General features: G+C 36.8%; 2 protein-coding genes across 2 annotated transcripts; one reads left to right on the top strand and one right to left on the bottom strand.

Annotated features, from left to right (window-relative positions):
- Positions 1–2811: 2811 nt before the first annotated feature.
- Positions 2812–4189, bottom strand: LOC119998533 (zinc finger MYM-type protein 1-like). The gene is made up of 3 exons (XM_038845886.1): positions 3973–4189; positions 3641–3738; positions 2812–3525 (listed from the first exon to the last, which is right to left on the bottom strand). The coding sequence occupies exons 1-3, from the start codon at positions 4187–4189 to the stop codon at positions 2812–2814; spliced, it is 1029 nt and encodes a 342-aa protein (XP_038701814.1).
- A 4102-nt stretch (positions 4190–8291) lies between these two features.
- Positions 8292–11048, top strand: LOC119998532. The gene is made up of 8 exons (XM_038845885.1): positions 8292–8296; positions 8345–8411; positions 8547–8747; positions 8842–9006; positions 9092–9145; positions 9297–9431; positions 9518–9878; positions 10861–11048. Exons 1-8 carry the CDS (start codon positions 8292–8294, stop codon positions 11046–11048), a joined length of 1176 nt encoding a protein of 391 aa, XP_038701813.1.
- Positions 11049–12274: the final 1226 nt, after the last annotated feature.

The raw sequence follows: 12274 nt of genomic DNA, 5'->3' as shown, positions 1-12274 counted from the left end.
TAATACAGTTGAGCCTAGGTTGTATTTAACATAGCTTGTGTTTAACGTTTCAAGTGAAGCCAAATGAAATAAAATTCTCTTTCACTTTCTCTTAGAATCTCAAGCATGAATTTCTAATTTTGTCTGATGAAAGCCTTGTGCAGCAAGGCATGCCTTGTAACGATCCAATGAACCATCCAAGTTGTATTTGATCCGGTAAATCCACTTGCAACAAATTAAATTTTTACTTGCATCAAATGGCACAAGGTCCCAAGTGTTGTTAGCTAGTAAGGCATTGAACTCATCGGTCATAGCTAATTTCCACCTAGGATTTTTTATTGCTTGAGAATAACAAGTAGGTTCATTTGAGTCTATAGTAGACACAAGAGAAACGATGTGACAAGGTTTGTGTTTATGAACTTTAGACCTGGTGACCATAGGATGATTATTTGACTCAGGGAGAGAGATGGTGGAGGGTAACTTAGTGGGGGCAATAGGAGCTAGAGTTGGAGACGAGGAAATAGCAGCAGGAGAAGGAAAGTTGGGTGGTAGTGACAAGAATGTGGAAGGGGACAATGGTGGAGCCACTGTGTGGACAGTGGAGCAAGTGTTCGAGAGTGATGTGGTAGTTTGCAATGAAAGAGCCAAGGGGTGGACAAGGGAGACATGTGGAGGTAGGAAGGTATGCGATGTAGATAATGAGTTTATGGAAGTTGGAGATACATAGAAAACTGGTAGGGAAGATACAGTTGAATTTGCATGGACAATCTGTTTATATGGAAAACTGGTTTAATGGAAAACAACATGGTGGATAAGATAGACTTTGTTGGTTATAGGATCAAGATACCTATACCCCTTATAGTTAGAAGCATAGCCCAGAAAATACAGCGAATGGATCGTGGCATGAGTTTGTGTTGGACAGTGGAATTGATGTTAGGATAGCATTCACAACCAAAGGATCAAAGTTGAGCATATGAAGGAATAGTATGAAACAATTTTTGAAATAGGGAACAATGATTCAACACAGTTGTGAGAAGTCGATTAATGATGAATATTGAGGTATATACAACATCAACCCAAAATTGTGAAGGTAAAGAGGAATCAATGAGAAGGGTACGAGCCATTTCAATGACATGACAATGTTTACGTTCCGCAACTCCATTTTGTTGTGGAGTATGAGGACATGACTTGCGAAAAGCAATACCACAAGAAGAAAAATGAGTAGCGAGGTTATGGTTGTCAAATTCCTTGCCACCATCACTCTGAAAAATTTTGATTTTGTGATTGAACATGTTTTCAACTAAATGTTGAAATGTCAGAACGTGATGATAGACTTCAGATTTAAAACTCATGAAGAAAAGCCAAGAAATATAACATAGTAGCGAAAACCAAAGTTGGAGATTATAACATTAGCAGTAGCAATCAAGGCCTTCTGCTCAGCTGAAGAGGAAGAAATAGCTTCCATACGAAGACAACGGTCTTCATAGGCAACCAATTGTTGTCTAAAATTTTCGAAAGTGATGGACCCTTCCAAGTTAGCGATCATAGTGACACAGTCCTTGTAGTCCAAACCGAGACCAGCCAAGGCTTGAGCAATGAGGTCAATTTCATTGATAGTGATATCCAGATCCCAAAGTTGCTTAGACAGAGCTTTGATTTCACTACGGTAAGCAGAAATAGTCTGAGAAGTTTTGTGAAGGGAATGAAATTTCTACCGAAGCTCCAACTGTTGAGCCATAGAAACATCATGAAATTGATTGTGAAGGGTGAGCCAGAGATCACGAGCAATAGACATAGTATGAACATCAACGAGCACAGATCTTGATAGTGTAGCCTGGATCCAGTTGCAGATTGTTTGATCCATGCGAAGCAATAGAGAGTAAGAGGGATTACTGGCATGTTGATTTGTAACATAGATAAGGGTTTTATGAGGGCAGGGGATAGTCCCTTCAATAAACCCTAAAAGATCATGTTTAGGGGCGGATCCAGAAAATGGTTTGAGGGGGGGCTTGGTTAGTGGTGGAGCGACAAATTAATAGGAGGGGAAAAAATTGACAGGGGTTCAGGGGGCATCGCCCCTGAAAAAATTTTTTAGTGCTTAATATTGATATGGCAACAAAAAATAGTCAAAAGAAATCCATTTATTAATATGAGGATGAAGTCTTACAATTTAATTTCCAACTCCAAGAGACCACGTCTCTAAGACTTCAACTATACATACAAAAAAACTACTAAATAAAGTGTTTATAATTGACCTCGTCGAGTTCTCATCTTTTGAAAAATTTTCATGATTGTTTCATTATCAATTTCATCAAAACTTGCTCTCTCAATAAGGATAACCAAGCTATCATTCAACCATTCATCATTCATTTGATTGCGCAATCTATTCTTGATGATATTCATGGGCGAAAATGCTTTCTCAACCGAAGCAGTAGCAACTGGCAAGATCAAAGCCATTGTTAAGAGCAAGTATACCAAAGGATAAACTTTATTTCTTCCAGTTTCTACCATTTTACTAGCAAGCTCACCAATCCCACTCAAGTTTACAAAATCAATACTGAGGCGCGTATCAAGTTGATCACTAAGCTTCCATGTATCAAATTGGGAGAATTCTTTTGGATAATATTCAGCTAGCCGGAGTAGTCTTTTCTTATCAAAATGAGAGAATGAATTAGATGGAATCAAAAAAATAACACATAGAAGCAATTTTGTATTAGAATCAAAAAATCGATTATTTAATTCTTGAAGTTGCATGTCCAGAGTAGTGTAGAAAGTCTCAACACGATAATGATATAGATTTGTCAATTCTTTTTCATTACATCACCTTCGCCCTCAAGTGACATATATAGCATCCATATCAAGTACACCAATTCCATGTTTATTACAAAAGAAGGAGACATCTTCAAGAAAAGAACTCCACCCACTCTTTCTCATAACTTGAAGTTGAAGTTTTGATACTTTCACCAAATTCATCGCATTCACAATATCTTGATATTTCCTTTGTAGGGCGTGTGATAACTCATTTGTGATTGCCAATACTTTTTTCATCAAGAAGAAGCTAAAAATAAATCCAAATGATAAAAGTCTATCCGTAATGTCTTGTGCCTCTGTTTGATGACTTGTAATTAAAGCATCACTTCCAATAAATTCAAGCACATCAATCACTGGAGCAAACATAATAATCAAACTTAGTAAGGTATTATAATGGGAGCCCCAATGTGTATCACAAGAACGTTGGAGATTGGTTTCTTGATTTAAACCTTGACCACTAAAAATCTCCCCAATCTTAAGTGCCTTGATAATTCTTTCAGCTTGTTTTTCTCTAAGCATATCACGCCACTTACATGATGATCCAACAACATTCAACACCCTAGCAATGAAATCAAAAAGTGAAGAAATATGATCATGCTTCCTTGCCAACACTACTAAAGCTAGTTGTAATTGGTGAGCAAAACAATGGATATAATATGCACAAGGGTTCTCATTAAAGATTAGTACTTTTAATCCATTAAATTGACCACGCATATTACTAGCTCCATCGTAACACTGGCCTCGCAATCTAGAGATACTCAGCCCATTTCTACAAAAGAAGTCATCAATGGTTGAGTGTCATTGCGCTTGTATCAGTAACATGTTCAACTCCCAAAAAGCGTTCAATCACATGTGCTTTTCCATTAACAAATCTTATAACCATGGCCATTTGCTCCTTCAATGATATGTCACGTGCTTCATCAACCATAAGAAAAAATTGTGCATCACCTAGATCGCCAATAATGTTTTTTAAAGTTTCCATTGCACATGCATTTACAATATCCTTCTAAATATTTGGATCTGTCAACTTTTGATTTTGTGGAGCATTTTCTAAAGTTATTGCTTTGACATCTTCATTAATTCTACCAAAGGTCTTCATTAATACACTATACTCCAATCAGGTAAGGAATTTAGTAAACCAAGCCTAATTAAATCGTCTTTGTTGTTGTCCAGATTTTGTACGTGGAAAATCGTGGCTAAGAGGTTGGCGAGGACCCCTTTGCAAATATGCTCTATGAACTTGATCTTGATTGTTAGTATGATAATCCAAAATTCGAGGTCGTAGTCCTGGATTTGAAGGAAGATCCTCTAAGTTCATTTCTGGGCATTTTTGCATGGTAGAAGAAGAAATATCATCTCCTTGTGGAGGAGGCAATTTTCTTTTGAGATACCTAAGCATACTGCGTTTAAAATAATGAATGTTCAAAGTTTGATTTCTAGATGGACAAAGTAAGCAACATAAATAATGTTTTATCAGCTTGTGTGCATATCTCAAAAAAATAAATTATCTGGAATGCAACAAAATCAATCTTCCCAAGCTTTTTGCTCCTACAAAGTGTCAAGACATAATGTGCAATTCAACAATCCCACAAACAAGATTTTGAAAGTGAAAGATATAAAGATGTAAGTAAAATTTAAAATATACAATTCCCTGCAATTGCAAACTATAACCGAGATGTCTTTTTAACTAAAATTCATTCCCAAATAAATTTATATCTTTTACAATAAACAAACTAGGCAATTCATGCTATCTAAGATCCCACAAAAATTAAAAAAAATCCTAAAATAACACAACCAATCAATTAACTTCAATTCAGATTTTTTTTTCTAAAATGAAGAGTGTACCTACCAGTACACCTTTGTCAATTCAACTCCAAATAATGGATTCCATGCTTTCCACTTTAGTTGCCATGAAGCCATCTCTCATTTTGTCCCCCAATAGAGATCCAACGAAGTCAGAATGAAAGAAATTTATAATTTATTAAAAGAATATAACAATAGAAACAAATTACCTTAATGAAAATAGAGATCATGAAATTCATATGAAGATTACAAGATTAGATGCCGCACCCGCAAGTTCTTCCGATTCAACTCTTTATCGTATAAGGTTTAGGGGAACTGGGGAAGAGGCGAAGAACTAGTGTCTTCTCTCTACGAGATACGGTATATTCGTTACTTCATATGCGCTAGTTTAGAGGAAATAATTGGGCCAATTAGGGCTTATGTTGTGTTAAATTTAAATGGACTTATTCTTAGTTATGGATATGTCATGGTATACAAGTAATTTTTTTCCAAAATTTCAAGGTGGGCTTGAGCCCAACCTAGGCCACATTGGCTCCACCCCTGAATTCATGTTGAATCAAGAGACCACGAATTTGACTGCGCTAGAGGGAATAGTCATCAGAGGAATCTAGTTGGGTGGAGACAATATTGGTAATATTAGGAGCAGCGAGCATTGGAATCGGATAGGTAAGTGGAAGAGAAGACTCAAAGGATGGAGGAGATAGAGAGAGGATTTATGGCAAGAGAGTGAGAACACAGATCTTTAAGGGAGGGAAAAGAGGAAGTGGAGTATGGTGCGGAAGGAATAGGTGGGAAAGTGAAGCCTTATTGAGGAGAGGTAGAGAATGAGGAAGGTAGGCCTATGTGAAAAAAGTAGGATCCAGAAGTGGGTTGAGGAGAATGTAAAGGAGAAATCATCGACGAGAAAGGGAGGGGTGATGAAGAAGTAGATAAGGTAGAGGAGGCAACAACTGAAGGAGGAGCAGATGAGGTGGAGAAGACTAAGATGGATGAGGATAGAAATAAAGAGGAGGAGGCGACATGGGGTCCATTACAGGAGGAGAGAAAGGAAAAACCCTATAGTGAGGTGGAACTCAGCTCCGAACCATAAAGCAGCGTATTCTCATTAACTTAGTAAATCAATAGTATGCATACATATATGTAGCATTGAGTATGCGGACTACTATATCATACAATACATTATAAGCTACAGTACAATGCAGTTCAATATAAAACTATGGGTAGTATTGTAATATCCTGACCCGATTATAAACAGTCCATAGTACTTTGATGCGTTGATCGAGGTGGAGTGAACCTTGCTGATCGTGAATCGGGATTTGGGGGAGAATAAAAATTAAATCAAGATAAAAATATGAAAATATTTTTAATAAATGGGGGATTTAAAAAGAAAATTTTTGGCTCAAGACTCACTTAAAACATATTTAAATTGGATTTATTATGAATTTTTGAAGTTAATTGAACATTTTATTAAAAGGTGTTTTTGAAAGAAGGGTGTTTTGAAAGTAAAAGATTGTAGAAAAGATAACAAAATAAAAAAATTCAAAAATACCCTTCCTCACAATTTTCTCTCTCTACATGACGGTCATCGACTGTTCCAGCAATTTTGGCAACGATGACGGTCGAGCTTGGTACCAAAAGGAGCGTATGGACGAGACGAGCATAACCCAACTTGAATCAGGTTGAAGGGAGCTCCGATTTGGGAGAAATCGACGATTGAAACTCCGACCACCGTGAGCTTTTCGTGGTCGATAAGGTCGATTTCGTCAACGGTGTGCCCGATTTTGGTATGTATGAGTTCATCTCTTCGAGTTCTTCGATTTGGTGTAAGATTTGGTGGGTTTGGGTGGTTAGATCGTTGGCGGTGATGTTGGCAAGTTTCGGCTGAGTTTGACTGAGTTTGGCCGAGTTGACCGAGTCTGGACGAGTTGACTCGGTTGACTGGTGTGTTGACCGGTCTGACCCGGTTTGGCACTGTTTGACTCTGTTTACCACTGTTGACCATTGACCAATGATCATTGACTTTGACCGTTGACTATTGTTGACCGAACGTATTTTTATTGTATTTTCGTATAGCGTATTTTTTGATATAGACAGTGATCCCGGTTGAGGTTCGGAGCGGGTTGACTTTCGGAGTTAGGGGTTAGTTGGGGACGAGTGCTTGGTATTCGCATTCTGATTTTCACGGACTCTTATTATATTGTGGTTCTGGTTTCAGGGATTGAAATACGGCCTGTTTGCATGTTTTATTTATATTCCCTGTTGATTATCAATGTTGGTATGTTTTTAGGAATGAGGTGATTGGAGGTGGTTGATGTGGACTATGGGGCCCATATAGGAGCCCAATATATCGGATTATGATCGATAATACAATAGATCGGGTACGTACATGTAAACCGTCTGAGGTGAGGTGCATCATAGGGGACGCTCTCTAGTGTAGGCTATGCTATTCGGATATCCGATCCTCATCCAGTTTCGATGTGGACCTAGACTGGGAGACACCCTACGGGGATTAGGGTGTGTCCAGGGGTGGATTATGGATTATCGGAGGCTAGTGTTTGTGGTTACGGTGTTGTATAGCCTTAACGGTTGTAATGTTACTTGATTGGATTATTGATGGTTATATATTTATTGTATTTCGTATTCTGCATCATATTCCTTGATTTCTTATTTCTGGATATCAGTGTTTCCTTTCTATGCCCTACTGAGCTTCTTGGCTCACCCCTTTTCTTATTTTCCTTTCAGGTGAGTTAGATATAGGTGACGACGGTCAGCGGCGGGTCGCACGAGCTGGTGTGTAGTCTCGAGCTGTTTCTTTAGCCGAGTGTGAGGACTTTGGGTATTGTATTTTGTATATGTTACTTATTACTCAGTCTGATCTCGAGTAGATACGTCTTCTTATTTCCGCTGTTGTATAGATACTCTGATGGTTTCAGTGGGTGTATATATGGTATTTTGGGGAGACTGTTTCCACATCCTGTTTGAGGAGTTGTTACCATTTTATATATTTTATTCGGTTTATATATTGGATTAAGGATTGGTTCGGGGGATGGGGTCCCTTGCCGATCACGTTCTTGTGGGTATAGGTACACTTCGGTTTACCTTAGGAGAGAGGGGCGTGACAAGTATGCTAATAGTTATGATGGGGTGTTCATAACACCCCTTCACTACAACGTAATATTTTGCGAGGGTCATTATTTTTGTTTGGCAGTTGATGTTTACGAAAATAATAGTGTTGTTGTATTAGTTGTCATTTTGAATGTGGGAATAATGCTTGGCGGCCTTCTTGAAATATTACATAAGGTATCAACCGGCCGTATAGAATACACATCAAAGTGATTGATATATTTTTCAAGAAGGAAATGTGTGATTAGTTCTTGTGATAGCAGTATAAATCCTCAATAAGCTATGAGCCAACACAAGTGTAGAAAAAGATACCATTCACTATTTGCCAAACTAATATTTCCAGACAGATGAATTATACATATAGGTTTTCTTGAAAATACACGTTAACAACTTTAAACTTTTGTCATATTCCAACACTAGCTGTCATTTTGAATGTTGGAATATGACAAAAATTTACAGTTGTTAATGTGTATTTTCAAGAAAACCTTACACCTTAAATACTCAACATTTGAGGGAAAACACCTATCACTCAATCATCAAATTTCCTCATAATTTATTGCCAGACTCAACGAACTATGAGGTTCTTAGTATTTACTTTCTTGAAATTAATCTTCCTTCTTTGTTGTAGTCTTGTTTTAGCCAAACCTATCACGGAAGGACAAACGATGAACAAATCCTCTCTACTAACCATTCAGGTAATTCTGGTCAATATTTTCTTCTCTGTTTTATTCTTGGTCCTTTTATGCATAGTTCATATCGATACCACAAGATTTAGATAAAACAATTTCAAAATAAGTTTTTTACTATGTTTTGTTAACTTAATTATTAAGGAGAGAGTTCCTGAAGAGTGGCTGAAAGAAAAAAAAGATGAGTCAAAGAACATTTCTCAAGTATCTCAAATTTGGCTGAAAAATGGGACAAGATTTCCAAAGACTACCATTCCTATACAACGAAGCACAATCGATGACAGTATGAAAAATAAGCAACACTATTCTTATCGTAAGCCTCAAGTGCCTAATAGCATCATCGAGGTACTTCCAATCATTTAATTTTTTAAAAAAAGATTTAAAATTTATTAATTAGAAAATATGTCTATCTTTAAACATTTTTTGTGAGTGGTTATAGCATGCATTAGCTATTTATGCTGCACCAAGACAAATATTTGGGGCAGAGGCAACAATAAACGTGTGGAACCCATTAGTTGAGGAGCAGTATGAGTTTAGCCTTGCTCAAATTTCAATAAAATTTGGAATGGACAGAAATACTTTTACTATTGAAGCTGGATGGCATGTAAGTCGTTATTTTCACTATAAATTTATTAGTATATAGGTTACATGTTAATATCATTAAATTTTTTCCACTTTTACCAAATCAGGTCCTCCCATCTCTTTATGGTGATACAAAAACAAGACTTTATATTTATTGGACTGTAAGCTCGTAATTAATTCTATTTGATTTACATCTATTAATTAAATTACATTATTCTAGTAATTTATATGTTAATGTAGCACCATAAATATAATCAATTTAAGATTTTTGACTTGGATAGTAATCTAGTTTGTTCAACTTTGTATATACAGAGAGATGTAGGGGAAGCGGGGTGCTACAATTATTTTTGTGAAGGATTCGAAATGCACTCAGAGATGTTGGGATCTCCACTTACTTTATCTTCTTTAGACAATGATCAATCTCATATAACTATACTAATAAAAAGGGTAATTAATAATAGCAAAACGTTGGTATAAATCAAATCTCTATTTCTTCATTTTCATCATAATATATAATTATACCTCTAAATTAGGATTTGCTAGCACATTGGTGGTTGAAAATTGATGGAAGGCATATAGGTTACTGGCCAAGATACACCTTCCATCATTTGAAGGATGCCGGCAGCCGTGTGGAGTGGGGTGGCAAGGTGTCTAACACAAGACCCCACAACAGGCATACAAAAACAGGGATGGGGAGCGGGCGCTCTGCGGGAGAAGGATTTGGAAAAGCAAGTTATTTTTACAACCTACAAGTCGAGGAGACTGGGGATTTGAAGCCAATTCCTTCCGAAAGTCTTTTCCTACAGATGACAAATGAGAATTGTTACGACATCAGGCTTGCTCAAAGAAATTCCCCTGGAAGTGACTTTTTCTTTGGAGGCCAAGGCTTCAGTAGTACATGCCCATGATGTCCAGTTGGTAATGGCATAAAAAAAAATTGAAGTAAAAAAGGCAATGCTTTTATTACTCAATGAAGACCAGCAACAAGAATAAACATACAGAAAGTGTTTTGTTTTTCATTTTAGAAACTTGTTTATAATAAAAGTCTTCCTCCAAGGACTCAACTGAAGAGCTCACGTCCTCTATATGTTTTGTGTTTGTGTGATTAAAATGATAATGGTTACCATGACAGATAAAAGCGAGAAAATATGTATTGTGTCGTTTCTAACAATTATCTTCTTAAAATTGTCATAAAATATATACTCGAAAATGAACTATTTTTCCTCCAGAAAATTATGAGTCTCTAACAACTTGATTTCTCTTATAAGAAACAAAGTTAGCAATTGGATAGCCCAATTTTTATACCTTATATAACCTGAGTGTTTGTGGTTAATAGTAGCACAAAATTTAAAGAAAAATATTCTAGGGATATTCTAATTGATATCAAACCCCAAACTCTTCTCCTTCAAACCAACAATCTGTTCTACAAAATTAGTTTGAAAATTCCCAATTTACTCGTTCATACAATACTCAATCAATGAGGCAAGCCCAAAACCCTTTTGAAAATTCTTATTATCTGACACACTCAAGACTTTGCCTCAAGCTTGATCTCACTAATTTCGACTGGAGGAAATTTTAACCTATGTAGCAATCAGCTGGAGACTACTCTCAAAGTAAGAAGAAAAATGTGCTTTGTCAATGCACATTTAAGGCACCAGTGGAAGTTGATCCAAGTTATCAATCCAGAATCATGACGGTGAAGAACAAAGATGATGAGCTAATTCGCACAAGAATGACTATCAGATGGAGAATGTGCACTGACTACCGAAAATTGAATGTCGCCACTAAAAAGGATCACTTACCTCTTCTTTTTATTGATCAAATGCTTGAGCATTTGTCGAGCCATTGTTACTATTGTTTTCTTTTTTTTTTTCAGGTTATAACCAGATTCTTATTGGTTATAATCAGATTCTTATTGCACTAGAAGACCACAAGAAGACTAACTTCACATGCCCATTCAGTACATTTGCATATAGGAGGATACCTTTCAGATTGTGCAATGTGGCAGCTAGTTTTTCAACGTTGTATGATGACAACTTTTCTGAAATGAGACTGAATAATTGATGTATTCATGGATGATTTTTCAATTTTTGCATCTTCTTTTGAGGCATGCCTTGAGAATTTAGCTCTAGTGCTTAAAAGGTGTCAAGAGAAAATTTTTATTTTGGATTGGGAAAAATTCCACCTTATTGTTAGGAGGGGTACTGTGCTAGGACATGTGGTGTCTAGTAGGGGAATTGAGATAGATAAAGCGAAAATTGACTTTATTCAAAATTTTTATTTTGAATGTTTTTATTGTTTGAAATGTGAATAGACCTTTGCTCCTAATTAGTCTTTACGGTTTGAGCTTATGTGTGATGCTTCCGACTATGTTGTTGGTGAGTTCTTGGCCAAAAGGATGGTAAGGCTTCTCATGTCATCTATTATGCTAGTCGCACTTTGAATGATGCACAACTTAATTATTCCACTATCGAAAAAGAGTTGTTAGCGGTCATTTTTGCTTTGGAAAAGTTTCGTGCGTATCTCGTTGGTTCCAAAGCTATTTTTTATACTGACCATGTTGCTTTGAAGTGTTTGTTGAATAAGAAGGATGCCAAGCCTAGTTTGATTCGATGGATTCTCCTACTACAAGAATTTGACTTGGAGATCAAAGATAAGAAGGGTTGTAAGAATTTGGTGGCCGATAACCTGTCTAAAATTATGGAAAAGATGCATAATCAAGGAGATGAAGTGCCAATCAATGAATCCTTTTTGGATGAGCAACTCTTTGTCACCCACTTAAGAGAACCATGGTATGCCGACTTTGTTAATTATCATTCATGCGATGTACTTCGAGATGGGCTAACTTTTCAGGGGAAGAAGAGATTCTTGGCTTTGGTAAAGTATTACTATTGGGAGGATCCGTACTTGGTCAAGCATGGTCCCGATCAAATCATTTGCCGGTGTGTTCCCAAAGAAGAATATGAGAGCATTTTATGTCATGCATGTAACGCTCCGACCCGAGAGGCGCTACTGCTGGTACCATCTTACATCACCAATCATAGTGACCATTCCATAGACATGAATGTCTACATTATTTTTATACAGCCTAGGTATACTATGATTTAATCAAACACTAATACACCAAAAAATTCGGCAGCATCTCCCTGTATTTTGGAGAATGCCAACCTGGAGTACAAGCGCAGCAATATCATAAATAAATTCTCAAACTTAGGCAAGGCCTCAGGCCATCTTACAATTCATATCATCACATATCTCCACACACAATGACATATATAATCAAAGCAACC

The sequence above is a fragment of the Tripterygium wilfordii genome, chromosome 5 (genome assembly GCF_013401445.1).
Source record: "Tripterygium wilfordii isolate XIE 37 chromosome 5, ASM1340144v1, whole genome shotgun sequence".
NCBI lineage: Eukaryota > Viridiplantae > Streptophyta > Magnoliopsida > Celastrales > Celastraceae > Tripterygium > Tripterygium wilfordii.
Note: the sequence above shows the minus strand (reverse complement) of the source record. Positions and strands in the feature narration are given on the sequence as shown.